This window comes from Enhydra lutris, unplaced genomic scaffold (genome assembly GCF_002288905.1).
Source record: "Enhydra lutris kenyoni isolate GAN:26980312 unplaced genomic scaffold, ASM228890v2 scaffoldscaffold30, whole genome shotgun sequence".
In the NCBI taxonomy this organism is placed as follows: domain Eukaryota; kingdom Metazoa; phylum Chordata; class Mammalia; order Carnivora; family Mustelidae; genus Enhydra; species Enhydra lutris.
Window position 1 is genome coordinate 20,209,514 of NW_019154114.1, and position 13,581 is coordinate 20,223,094.

Sequence of the window (13,581 nt, forward strand, 5' to 3'; positions counted from 1 at the left end):
TTTCCGGGCTCGGCAGGGCGGCCACTCTGGACCCCGGCTTGCTGACCCTCAGGGCTGCCTCCTCGCTGGGGAGCTAGGAGAGCCGCCGTCCCCCTCCCGGCGCGGACAGAGCGGCCGGCCTCGCTCCGCTGCGCGCGTGGCGTCTCCGCTGCGCCCCGGCCGCCAGCTCGGGCGGCCACCCCCGGCCCCGAGAGCCAGCAGGCGAGCGAGCCGGGGCCAGCGCTGCGCTCGCCGGGCGCGCCCTCCAGGATGCCGATCCGCCCGGTCCGCTGACGACGAGCGTCGCCTCTCCGCGCGCCGGCGGGCGCTCAGGGCCGGCGCCTCCCCCACCTCGCCCCCAAGGCTTCCCGGCGCCCGGGGCTCCCCCCGCCGGCTCCCGGCCTCTCGCCCGCTCGCTCCCTCGCTCTCTCGCGCTCTCGCTCTCGCAGGGCCTTCCTCGCGGTGCGTGCGCGCAGGCGGCGGCGAGCCGTCTCGGACGCAGCATGCAGGCGCGCTACTCGGTGTCCGACCCCAACGCCCTGGGAGTGGTGCCCTACTTGAGCGAGCAAAATTACTACCGGGCGGCGGGCAGCTACGGCGGCATGGCCAGCCCCATGGGCGTCTACTCCGGCCACCCGGAGCAGTACGGCGCGGGCATGGGCCGCTCCTACGCGCCCTACCACCACCACCAGCCCGCGGCGCCCAAGGACCTCGTAAAGCCGCCCTACAGCTACATCGCGCTCATAACCATGGCGATCCAGAACGCGCCGGAGAAGAAGGTCACGCTGAACGGCATCTACCAGTTCATCATGGACCGCTTCCCCTTCTACCGGGAGAACAAGCAGGGCTGGCAGAACAGCATCCGCCACAACCTCTCGCTCAACGAATGCTTCGTCAAGGTGCCCCGCGACGACAAGAAGCCCGGCAAGGGCAGCTACTGGACGCTGGACCCGGACTCCTACAACATGTTCGAGAACGGCAGCTTCCTGCGGCGGCGGCGGCGCTTCAAGAAAAAGGACGTGCCCAAGGAGAAGGAGGAGCGGGCCCACCTCAAGGAGCCGCCCCCGGCGGCGGCCAAGGGCGCCCCGGCCGGGCCCCCTCTAGCGGACGCCCCCAAGGAGGTCGAGAAGAAGGTGGTCATCAAGAGCGAGGCGGCGTCGCCGGCGCTGCCGGTCATCACCAAGGTGGAGACGCTGAGCCCCGAGAGCGCGCTGCAGGGCAGCCCGCGCAGCGCGGCCTCCACGCCCGCCGGCTCCCCCGACGGCTCGCTGCCCGAGCACCACGCCGGCGCGCCCAACGGGCTGCCCGGCTTCAGCGTGGAGAACATCATGACGCTGCGAACGTCGCCGCCCGGCGGCGAGCTGAGCCCCGCGTCCGGGCGCGCGGGCCTGGTGGTGCCGCCGCTGGCGCTGTCCTACGCCACCGCGCCGCCCGCCGCCTACGGCCAGCCGTGCGCGCAGGGCCTGGAGGCCGGGGGCGCCGGCGGCTACCAGTGCAGCATGCGCGCCATGAGCCTGTACACCGGCGCCGAGCGGCCCGCGCACATGTGCGTCCCGCCCGCGCTGGACGAGGCCCTCTCGGACCACCCGAGCGGCCCCACGTCGCCCCTGAGCGCCCTCAACCTCGCCGCCGGCCAGGAGGGCGCGCTCGCCGCCGCCGGCCACCACCACCAGCATCACGGCCACCACCACCCGCAGGCGCCGCCGCCCCCGCCGGCTCCCCAGCCCCAGCCGGCGCCGCAGCCCGGGGCCGCTGCGGCCCAGGCGGCCTCCTGGTATCTCAACCACAGCGGGGACCTGAACCACCTCCCGGGCCACACGTTCGCGGCCCAGCAGCAGACTTTCCCCAACGTCCGGGAGATGTTCAATTCCCACCGGCTGGGGATGGAGAACTCGACCCTCGGGGAACCGCAGGTGAGCACCAACGCGAGCTGTCAGCTGCCCTACAGATCCACGCCGTCTCTCTACCGCCACGCCACCCCCTATTCCTATGACTGCACCAAGTACTGACCCGCCTGGCCCGCTCCGGCTTCGCCTCCCACACCCGACCTCTCAGGACAGTTCAGGCCGCAGAGAACCAAAACATGCCCACCAGCCTTTTCTCAGACCCGGGAGCCCAGGGAGCGCGCGCCGGCCTCAGCCCTCTGCGAAGCTGCAGGTAACTTTAATTCGCGGCCCGGTTTGCGAGATCCTAAGAAGCCCCGGTAAAGGGACGCAGTCCAGCGAAATGAATATTGATTTTAAGCCCCCTCCCCTACCGGATGGTTGTGCTCACCGCTCCAGCTGGGGTTTCAAAAATTAAGTTACGGACCAAATCCCATTAGCGACCCAGTAATGACTCTCTGTAGAGGCCCCCATAGAGTTATGGGGGCCTCTATAGACTCCGTTTGTGCTGTGTGTAATTTTAAATTTCTCTAACCGTGCTGTACAAATGTGTGGATTTGTAATCAGGCTATTTTGTTGTTGTTCAGAGCCATTAATATAATATTTAAAGTTGAGTTCACTGGATGATTTTTTTTCACCTTGTCCAACCATTTCTAACTGCCAAAATGAAAATTCAAGAAACCTATGTGGGGTTTTTAATCCCTGTACACTTACGAGATATCATTCTATTCCCGGTGGTAGGTCTTTTGCAAAACAAGGAAATAATTTATTTTGTTGTTGTTGTTGGCGGATAAAGAAGTCAAGTATCTGATACTTTTTATTTACAAAGTGTGATGGCTTTGTGTAGTAGATTCCTCCCTGAGCGTTCCTAAAAGAAAAAAAAAACTTTAAAATTTAACTTCACCTGTGTTTGTCTTATGTGGTCTTAATTGTTGTACTTACCTTAAAATAAACCCGTGTTGTTTTTCTGCCCAAAGTCCGGACAGTGTGTTTGTGCTCTCGCATTTAAAAAACAAACAAACAAAAAAACCCAACAAGGTGCGTTTTTGCAAATCCACCTGTTTTCATTATTTTTGTTACGCAGGTGGGCAAACTGATAGATGGATGTGAGGAGAATGACCAAGGAGGGATGGGGGCACTCCCCTATTATCTCATTAGTGACGGAAAAGACTTTCGATTAATGTAGATCCCACCCTGGCCTAGGCAGTCAAGAAACAGCCCCGGCTGGATGTGGCCGCCTCAAGGACTGGGCGCAGTCGCCGTGTTTGCTGTAAATGGTTTTTGCTAAATGCAGCAAAACATGCCAATTGTCAAAACAAACTGTGCCATTGCACCTCCGCATCCAGCCATCCCCAACTGAGGAGACCAGGGAGGGCAAAGATAAGCGTGTTCCATTAGCTAACTGCTGTGAACCAGGGGGAGTCCTGCTTTCCCTCCATTTCCTAAAATGCGGACTTCCTTCCCCACTGGAATGGTTTTCCAGAAAAGGATTTGACGTGGGCAGGAGAAGGTCCAGAGGGGACTGATTCTGGATCACGAAACGACCATTCCCGCCAGTGGCTAGATCAGAGCTGGCTTTCGGACCTCTTCACTTCTTGATTTGATTTTTGTCAATCCTTACCCCGTTGCAGTGAAAAATTGTAAAGCCTTCAAGAATAATTGACGATGCTTTTGGAGCTCTAAATTTATCAACTCTCAGGACTTTGAGGAATAGGGAGATCATTTGCACTTCCAATTTTGGTATCTTGTCTTTTAAAGTTTTTAATAACAATGAGACTGTTGTGAGATATGGCTGGGGCAGGGGAATGGTTTTATTTGTTTCTCTGGCCCAAACGCACAACTCCCCTGCTGGTCTCTCCGTGTGAATTTTGAAGCCAGAGCTCCAAACTGGGAATGGGTTTCCCACCAGAGGAGGTGAGCTGTACTTTGAAAAGGCTGCAGTTCCCTGTGAATTTAACATTTCATGCGATGATGAGTTTTCCAAAAACTGATTTTCCTCCATGCAGTGGCACTGAACATAACCTGGGTTTGTGTTGTTGTTTTCATCATGGCACGTTGTCTCTAAGTCTCGCTGAAATAGAACCGGGGGACGTGTGAGCAAAATAAATTTCCCCATATGTGCAACACAGATTTTTTTCGAGCTGTGGCCCCAGAGGTGGCGGCAGGTAAGACATACAAGCAGCATTTTATTCCTTTCCATAGTGCTCAGGATCCGAGAGCCCCAGTGCTTGCTGCTTGACCTCCAGCAGGCCCCCAGGCCCCCTTGCTTTGGATGAGCGAGCTGGACCAGCCAGCTTGGAAAGAGAGGGAGACAGCGTCCCCTCTCCCGGCCGCAGAAAAGGCCAGCCCTCCTAGTAGAGTACCCAGCTCGGTACTCTGGTCCCATTTTGCTCCTGTTTTCGAGATGATGTTTGCCACTGGCTTTCTCCTTCCCCAGATTTTTCCTAAGCGTCTGCCCTGTACGCTTGCCCTCATCTCAAGATTTGGAATTCAGACGAGGTCTGAGAGTCACACGAGAAATAAAGGAGAGAGAAATGGGAAAGAATTGAGTGAGAACCGGGCTGTCCCCGAAGCCACACTGAGATGTTTTATCTTTGGGGAGGCCTCTGAAAGAAATCCCTGTGCGCCTGCCGATCACCCAAGTGAGTAGCTCCAGAAGGGTCCCTGTGGCCCATAGAGGCCATGGCTGGGGGTCCTTCCATTTCCCTAGGAGCGTGGTCAGCTGGAGGGATTGCGTTTGGGGCTTTATCCAGGCCTCTGGACGCAGCATAGGGGAGAAGTACGTAAGGCCTGGGTATGCTGGGACACCCTGGCCCTGAAAGCTTCCTGCATCTGAGGCCTCAGGGGCCAGAGTAGGTGCCGGTAAACTCGCTCCACCAGAAGGCCTGCCCTGTGCGCTGGGCAGGGCGCTCAGAGCCCACTGCGCTCAGCATCCCCATAGTCATTCCAGCCTCCGGCCTAGAAACTGAGCGGCCTCCGGGCGCCCCTTGCTCCCCCGTGGGGAGGGGGCACCCAGCAGCGTGAAACTGAGCAGTGCGGAACCCAGGAGATCCACTGCTGCCTTGCCGGTCCCCGGGGCTCCTGCCTGTCTGCTGCCTGACGCGGAAAGACCTCGCGGGGGCACAGGCTGTCCTTGCTCTGCTTATCCGCTGGCCTCCCCTCTCTTGGGCTGCTCAGTCCTCCGGAGGCCTAGGGCCTATCAGGAAAAGGGGAAAAGAGGTCGGAAGTGGAAGGGCCGGAATGCTGGTGTTAGGCTGCCAGGACTCCCTGCCGTGCTGCTCTGCCGGGACAGGCGCAATTTGCATGAAGGTTGGGTGACCACGTTCCTTCCTGCCCCAGTAACATGGAGCTAAGTAGGCAGGTCTCAACGATACTGCACATAAAATGCAAGCAACCCCAACACCGGGCAGAGACCACTGCCCATAGAGTTAACCCTGCTGGCCCTGTGGGCCTTGGCCGTGACTCTAGCTAACCAGGGCCCTGTTTGGACAGACGTGGGCTGCTGGGAGATTCTCCACGGCCTCTGAGAATCCCACACATTCCCAGCCCCACAGAGGCTGCTTCTTGTAAGAATCCAAGACATGCCCCAAGCTCACAGCTTTCCTGGGGAGGGACTGTCGTGTGTGGCCCAGCCTCTCTCCCCAGGCCGGACCTGCGTTTGCAGCCAGGTGGCCTTTCCCCCACCCCGCCCCCGCCCCAGGGTCCAGTAGCCTGTCCCCACCCACACCAAATCAGTGGAGACTTATGTCCTTTAACTGCTGGAGCACCAGCTGGGAAATGGAAGCCTGGTTGATGCTGTGTGAACGAACCACTTCCCTCCCTGGTCTAAGTCTTCTCATCTCTAAAATGACCAGGTGTGTGTAAGGGCGTGTGGCACAGCCCAGTCCTGCCCTTTTCGGCACAGCGTGCTTCCATGACGGGCCCTCACTTATCACCACTCCCCTACCTTGCTGGCAAGAAACAAAGATCCACAGTGGAAGGAAGGAGCAAATGTGGGGTCCCAGGAACTTTGGTGCTTGGCTCATAAATGTTTTGGGGTCCATCTCCTCTTACCCCAAGACTGCCTGGGGTTGCTGTTGGGCCTGGGAGAGTCCTGTGAGCTGCATCCAACGCGGAGAGGGCAGCGTTCCCAGATCCCCCAGTGAGAACGAGCCTTGGTGCCCACTTGCCTCGTCCGTCACTCCTCACCCCCACCCTGAATCCAAAACACGCACAGGGTGTTGGCCAAGCTCGGTGTGATTGGAATTCATTGATAACCATAAACCCGAGGTGGGCAGAGACAGCTAACCAAGCGGAGACCCATTATTTAATGGGCAGAACCAAGTTTCTCGAGAATGTGCTGGGGTCTCGGAACCTGGGCCTCGTGCCTCAGGGCATGGGTGCCTGCATCGTCCCCGAGGGGACACTGCTGCCCCTCAGGGTGTGGTGGACACAGAGAGAGACCCGAGGTTCTAGGCCTTCAGTGCAGCCAGGCCAGGGGTGGCTGGGGGGCTGGACTCTAGGTGAGCAGGACCCACAGGGCCGGTGCCGGCAGAAAGGGCCTTTTGGCACCACATACTCGAAATGCTTTCCCAAACCCTGAGAAGCATTCCCTGCCCGCCTCCCTTTTGCATGGCCTCGGCTCGCCAAGGCGTCGGAAATGTTTGCTTTCTGACACAGGCACGAAGGGAAGGGGGTGAGCGGTCTCAGGGAGTCTCCAGCGAGGACGGCCACTTGGCCCGACTGGACGCCACGGCCTGGATTTGCACCAGCCCGCTCCGGGCTATGGCGATGTTCCCGCTTCTCGGCAAACACGGGAGGACGCGGCCCGTGTAGAGTACGGTTCTCGAGTGTGTGGCTCTGGTGGCTCTGCCAGCGGCAGGCTGTGTGCGCGTGTATGTGCGTGTGCAAAGCCGGCGTGAAGGGCCGGGGGTGGGCTGGCAGATGGACTAGCTCCCTGGCCACACGGGTCCCTTTAAGGAGATGGGGTTGGGGAGTATGGGGACGGCTGCCCCAGCCTGGGGGACAGCTTTGCGTGCAGTCCGTGTGCCCACCCAGGCTGGAGGTCACGGAGGCCAGAGAGGCCCGTCTGACCCCTGGCTCAGTGGCCCTGGGCCCTGGGTCTTACCTTTCCCAACGGCCCCCGCGGGGCTCCCTCTTTGCCCACGTGTTGTTTTTACAGGCCGCCCCTTCTGCACTGACTCCTCACGAGCCGGCCCAGGGCCTCCTCTCAGGCCGACCGAGGGTTCGCAGGACCTCGGCCGTGCTCCCTCAAGCTCTCTGGGCCCATTTCTCAACTGAGAAGTGATAGGATCATCAAATAGGCTTATCGCTGAGGATGTGTGAACCCAACACACATCAGGATAGTCCTTGGGTAGTGCCCAGGCCGCAGGGAGGACTCCCCGTGAGCTGTCGGGATTTACCGCGACACCAGGAGAGCCCTGATTCTTTGTTCCCCGGTGAGTGTGTGTCAGGCTGCTGCCCGCTATGCCCGAACCGCCCCTGTTTTAGACCCTTTAAATCACTACTGGGAACAAGACAAGCTCTAAGGAAATCAGTAATTTGGAAAATCCTGCCCTGCTCTCTGGGCTTCGGCAGACCAGCTGAGTGTCACATCCGTGGCTCACTTCGCCCAAGAGAAGCAGCAGGAGACCGTGCTCCAGAAACACTTCTCAGAGCCTCTGCCGGCACCTGAGGACGTCAGACCTCAGAGAATCCACCTTCGCAGGAAACCCTGTGGGTTCCAACACCCCGTTCGGCTCCTTACAGCCTCCACTGTCTGGGGTGTTTGCTCTGCCCGTTCCAAATCTCATCTGTAAAATGGGCGAATCCATCACCCCTGTCTCTCATCGATGCTGTGAGGGCCCTTGGCACGCACACACAGTAATCCTATTATCATGGGATCGTTCTCTTGTCTTTGCAACCTTTCCTCGCGTTAACTTCCTGCCCTTGGTGTCCTGGTCTGCAGAATGGGAACGACGAAGGCTCCTGCTTCTTAGAGCCGAGAGGAGGAGTGACTTAATCCAAGAGAGGTTTTAGGAGGGTGCCAGCACATAGTAGCGATCAAGACATCTTAGTCATTCCTACAGTCCTTGTCATCACCATCTCCAGCGTCACTTTAGGGTGTCAGTAAGGTGACCTGGCTGAGGAGGTTCTGTATCTTCCCACCCTCTCCTCACACCTACTGCAAGCATGGGCGATCGTTCATTCGTGTGTATATACACCTTGTCGACTGTCTTTGCTCCGAGATGAGTGAGCCAATATTTGGGAGATGACACAGATCACCCTTCACTTGAGTATCTGCTTTTCAGTTGACTTGAGGAGCAGAGGAAGGGGAGATGCCTTGGGGCGAGGGAGGTAGGAAAACCTCCTGTTTCTCCCCTCCCCTCAGCCTTTTTTTCTGAGGCCCCTTTGGTCCTGCCTGGTGCCTGGCCTCTGCCCCGGTGCCCAAGGAGCAGGCTTTCTCCCTAGGGGCTGCGAACTGTACCCCCTGCCCTCATCCCACACAGACCCCAGAGTGGGAACTCCCAAGGTCCTTCGGGGAGCATGGGGGCAGGCTGGAAATCTCAGGGCTTTGCTGCAGGCTGGGAGATGCAGTGGCACTGACTTCAGAGATGAACGCGTTTGGGGGGACCTGAAGACTCCGAGCCTAGGGAGAACTTTCAGTGTCCCCATCTGGCTTTCTGGGATACCCAGGCAGCCTGGCCGTCCCCCCAGGCTCTTCTGCACCCCAGCTGGCCTCAGACAGGGCCTCAACACACAGAGCTTCCGCACGAGGGCGCATCCGCACTCAGTCGCCAGAGGCTTGTGCCATGCTCTCCCCGGAAACATGCCCCGGCGCGGGGCTCCTTCCCACCGCGGGCTCCTCCTAGGCTCAAGTTACTAACTCCCGGCCTGGGACCCCAGGCTTCGACCCCGCGGGGGAGCCGGGTTAGGGCGCCACGCACTTCTCCTGCTGGGAGGAACCTCCCGGAGACGCCGCAAATCTGCAAACGCGTGGGGCTGGACGCGCCTCTCCAGATCGCCACCCGAAGTGGGGTTTTTTCCTTCTTTCTCGCTTGACTATCAGTGCCCCGCCCAGCAGCCGCGCGGTCCCCGCCTGCGTCCCGACCACGCCCAGACTGGGCGGCGTTTAGGATTGCACGGATTCAAGCTCGGGTTTGCCTTGGAGTTTAGAAGTAGCGCTTCAGGCCGCGCGCCTTTCGGGAGAGGCAGGGATGTGCGTGTGGACGTCGGGTGCAGGGCAAGCGCCCGGCAGGGCTCCGGGTGCGGAGGGGTTGGTGCGTAGTGACCCCCATTTGTCTCCTCCTCTGGGTCTGTTGGAGCGAGAGCTGAGGCTGGACATAAGCTAGACCCAAACTTGAGCTTGCCGGCGGGGGTGGGGGGCGCGCTGGTCTGGAGAGGTTGGGGGACTCCGGGGACGATGGAGCCGCGGGTTGCAGACGCTCGGGCCCTGAGGTGTTTCCCCCCCAGGGTTGAAGGGGGTCCCCGCTGAGATCCAGAGAGGACAGCGCCCCGCCCCCTCCTGCCTAGAGGGCCGCCCTCCACACCTAGGCCGAAGCCAGGTTGGCTTAAGTTAGAAGCGCAGCGCCCCGGAGGGAGGCCCGGAGATGTCCCAGCGCCTAGCCTGGCTTTCCCTCAAGCTTCGCCTGATCCCAAACCGGTTTTTCGACTCTGATTTTGACTTCCTTTTGCGTGTGTCAAACTTACCCACTTCCCTGCTATCTGGAACCCCCAAACATCCGAGTTACTTTATGGAGACCCCATTGTGGAGTGGGATTCTTCCAGCTTCCCTTGTCCAGGGGAGACCTGGCCTTCCGCAAACAGAAGTCGCCTCTCTGTGACACAGGCGGCGGCTGACATGCCTGCCCCCTTGTGCCTCCCGCTTCCTTCCCCGCAGAGCAGGGCCACCCGTGGGCCATTCCTACGCCCACCTGCGACCCTCACCCCTCCCTCTCTCTTCTCTGGCATCCCCACAGGGTTTACTCAATGAAACGCTAATTCAGTTATCCCAAGTGGTTTTCTTTTTCTTTTAGAAAATCTTCAGCAGAGATCATAAACAGGAACCAGGGGCACTGATGCCCCCCACCCCCACCCCCACCCCCACCCCAGCAACCCTGTGGAGGAACAGAACGCCGTGCCTTCTGAATCGGCATCCTCCGGGGTTTTTGATTCAAAATCTAACTTGGCTGAATGTAAAATGAGACAGGGGTGGGGGTGCTTACACCCCAGGGTGATTGGGTGGGGGGGCCGGTGGAGAGCAAGCGGGCTTCCCAAATGCTTAATGTAATCACCGGCCAGCTGCGTGCACTTGTAAAGTTGTTATAACCCCCCTCCTTGTTATAAACAGGAAAGCGCAGAATATAAAGCAAGAAACCCGCATTCACAAATTCCAGCTCTCCCGCCACAGCTGCCAAATTCCCCTTTTATGGTGCTCCTTGCTTGCGACCTTAGTCCCATCAGAAAGGCGGTAGCTTCTCCCCCGACCTCTCCAAATGGGTCTATTTTGGAGCTACCCTCAGCCAAGCGGTGGGCCAGGTACCCCTGCCCCTCTCGACCTCCCTCCCCAGCACCCTGGGCCTTGGCTTCGGGGAAGCTGGGCTCCTGGAGGTCTCTTCTGGGTCCCCAGGGAGCCCTGGAGGTAGAGGCTGGCCCCCTCTGGAATATCAGCCCCCACCACCCAGTGCCTCCAGCCCCTGCAGGGCATCCCAATGGTTTCTCCAAACCTGCATCCTCTTCTCCCGAGACTCCCAGGCTCCCAGGCTCCCAGACCTCTTAGACAGACACGCCACGCCCCCCCCCCAATATCTAAAAGTTTCCAAAGACCCCCAGGGAGGCGTTTTATGAGACCATGGCATCCCCGCATCTATGAAGCCTGAGAGAAGAAAAGACCTTTTGTGGGAGGCTGGGGATAACCGGGCTCCCCCAGGCCAGCGGCAAAACTCACCCCTGCACCCCCCGCCCATCCCCACCTCTCCTTCCTGGCCCGGCAGACCCTGCTCCCAGCCGCCGAGGTCCACATCCTGCCTCACTGACTGTGTGTGCTTACAGCGTCAAGGGGTGGACGTGATATTTCAAACATCAGATCAGTGCGTTTATATATTGGGTGCCCGGAAATTTTTCCAAATAAACACAGCTTGATTCAACTTGGGTGGGCGGACTTATCAACAGACTAATTCTATAAACAAATGAAGGAAGAGCCCCGAAACCGATTGGCTGGTATCAAAAAGACACGTGGAGGGAAAAGCTTGGAGTTTTTCAGCAATGAAATTTTAATTAATGTGGGTGGGCCGAGCACACAACGACTGTTTATCATAGACAATTTATTTTCCAGCGCTAAGTCAACATATAATAGCAAACGTACAACAATTATTTAACATTTTTAAAGCCATGAAGGGACAGAGCACGGAGCGGTCGGGGAGAGCGGCGGAGCCGGAGGCAGACGCACCGCGGGTTCCCCGGGAGGGCCCGCGCGGCGCGGGGCGCCGTCCCTAAGCCGCTGGGTCGCCTGCGTCGCGGGGAGCGCAGCGCCGCCTCGGGCTCGCCATGAGCCACCTCTTCGGTCCCCGGCTGCCCGCTCTGGCCGCTTCACCCATGCTCTATCTGTACGGCCCCGAGAGCCCCGGGCTGCCTCTGGCCTTCGCCCCCGCGGCCGCTCTGGCCGCCTCGGGCCGGGCGGAGCCGCCCCAGAAGCCGCCCTACAGCTACATCGCGCTCATAGCCATGGCGATCCAGGACGCGCCGGAGCAGAGGGTCACGCTGAACGGCATCTACCAGTTCATCATGGACCGCTTCCCCTTCTACCACGACAACCGGCAGGGCTGGCAAAACAGCATCCGCCACAACCTCTCGCTCAACGACTGCTTCGTCAAGGTGCCCCGCGAGAAGGGGCGGCCAGGCAAGGGCAGCTACTGGACGCTGGACCCTCGCTGCCTGGACATGTTCGAGAACGGCAACTACCGGCGCCGGAAGAGGAAGCCCAAGCCAGGCCCGGGGGCCCCGGAGGCCAAGCGCGCCCGCGCCGAGACGCAGGAGGACGGCTCCGAGGCGCAGCCCCGGGCGGGAAGCGGGTCAGGGCGCCGCGGCCCCGCGACCCCCCGCCAGGAGGGAGAGCCCGCGCGCTCCTCGCCCCTGCGCGACGGCTCCTCTCCGCCCGCGCCCCTCCACCGGCCTGGGCCCGCGTCCCCGGAGGACGGGGGCGACGCTGTCCAGGGTGCAGCGGCCTTGGCCTTAGGCCAACCACCTCGCACGGCGGATGGCCCGGCGTCCCCCCCACGCCCTGCTTCCCACGGCTCTCCGAAGACCTCCGACAAGTCCAAGAGCTTCAGCATAGACAGCATCCTGGCCGGTCGGCGGGGTCAGAAGCCGGCCGGAGGGGGAGAGCTCTCGGGGGGCGCCAAGCCCCGGCCCTGCAGCCGCTTGGGGGCCTCACTTGTGGCCCCCTCCTCAAGCCTCCGTCCGCCTTTCAACGCTTCCCTGATGCTCGACCCCCACGTCCAGGGCGGCTTTTACCAGCTCGGGATCCCTTTCCTGTCCTATTTCCCTCTGCAGCTTCCCGACAGCGCGCTTCCCTTCCAGTAAGGCCGGCGGTGGCGCAGGTCCTTCCCCCACCCTCGGCTGGGCTTGTGAGTCACCAGGGGTCCCATCGCTGGGGAAAGGAGCCACTTATTATAATTTTTTTTTTTTAAATGATCTTTTCTTCTGCAACGTGTGGATCCTGGGAAGTGTTATCAACTTTTGCACGCAGGTGGGCACCGTGGCTTGCCTCCTCCGAGGTGAGGTGGACTTTCCCAGAACCCGGAGCACCTTCAGAGATTTAAAAGACTGCCTGGCTAGAACTTGGGCTTCTCAGACCCCCTACTGCCAGAGCAGGAGAATTCCTTGATCTTAGGTCAGTCTGAGGTTGTGATCTTTTGCTACCCAGCACAGGTCCTTCATGTCCAGAGCAGAAGGGCCCAGACAACCAGGGAGCAGGACGGAAGGGACAGTGGGGTGCTTTCAGACAGAGCCACAGTCTGACCGTGGCCAGCTCCATTGTTGCTGCGGCTCAGGCCTTGGCTTTGAATCCATGGGGTGGTGGGTGTTCACAGCTGGGTTTGTCCTTGAAGTCTTGTTGTGGGGACACTGGCAGTGACCCCTGTGTTTCAGGTTCTTTGGGAGATCTAGGGCCTGGTGAGGATTTACAACCAATGTCCAGGTGCAACCTAAGAAACCACAGTTTTATTTTAAATAGAGAATTTCTCTCTTTTTTTCTTTCTAGACAGTAAAAGGAATATGCTATATTCTTTGGCTAGATGCTTGGCTATAGTACAACTGCCCTGTGAAACTGTCTGTATTAACAACTGCTAGTAGGAAAGTACATGCTATAAAGAAATTTTGTTGCATTATGACAGGACGCTAGTCAGCACCCATGATCTCCTGGACTTGTTGCCGACATTAGCAGGCGTCCTACCTTGTTGTTTTGTTCTTAAGGGATCAAAAGATAGCAGAGGACACCGGAAGTGTGTGAGGGGGAGGGAAGGTGTCTTGGACATAGAAGATTTTCCATCTCAGTGTTTTTTTCCCAAGACCTAGGTTTGACTTTTCCTACAATTTCCAGAATCGTGTAAGAAAGGACCACTTTTAATCCAAAGAGTTGGATGAAACAGACACGAAAAGCAGATACTGGCCAAGATGGGTCATGCTGGGCAGAGAAAGGGAAACTTCTGATATCTGCTGGGGGTTGTCTTTGGACCTCAAA

The 13,581-nt window shown here is 59.1% G+C and overlaps 2 protein-coding genes across 2 annotated transcripts; both read left to right on the forward strand.

Moving 5' to 3' along the window:
• Positions 1-482: 482 nt before the first annotated feature.
• Positions 483-2,747, forward strand: LOC111153054 (forkhead box C2). The gene has a single exon (XM_022511857.1). It carries the CDS (start codon positions 483-485, stop codon positions 1,986-1,988), a length of 1,506 nt encoding a protein of 501 aa, XP_022367565.1. The 3' UTR covers positions 1,989-2,747.
• An 8,640-nt stretch (positions 2,748-11,387) lies between these two features.
• On the forward strand, positions 11,388-12,422 carry LOC111152739 (forkhead box L1). Its single transcript, XM_022511335.1, has one exon. It carries the CDS (start codon positions 11,388-11,390, stop codon positions 12,420-12,422), a length of 1,035 nt encoding a protein of 344 aa, XP_022367043.1.
• The last annotated feature ends 1,159 nt before the right edge of the window (positions 12,423-13,581 follow it).

What these genes read in the sequence shown, in the direction of transcription:
- LOC111153054 (XM_022511857.1), top strand. Translation starts at nt 483, where the DNA reads ATGCAGGCGCGCTACTCGGTGTCCGACCCCAACGCCCTGGGAGTGGTG.
- LOC111152739 (XM_022511335.1), top strand. Translation starts at nt 11,388, where the DNA reads ATGAGCCACCTCTTCGGTCCCCGGCTGCCCGCTCTGGCCGCTTCACCC.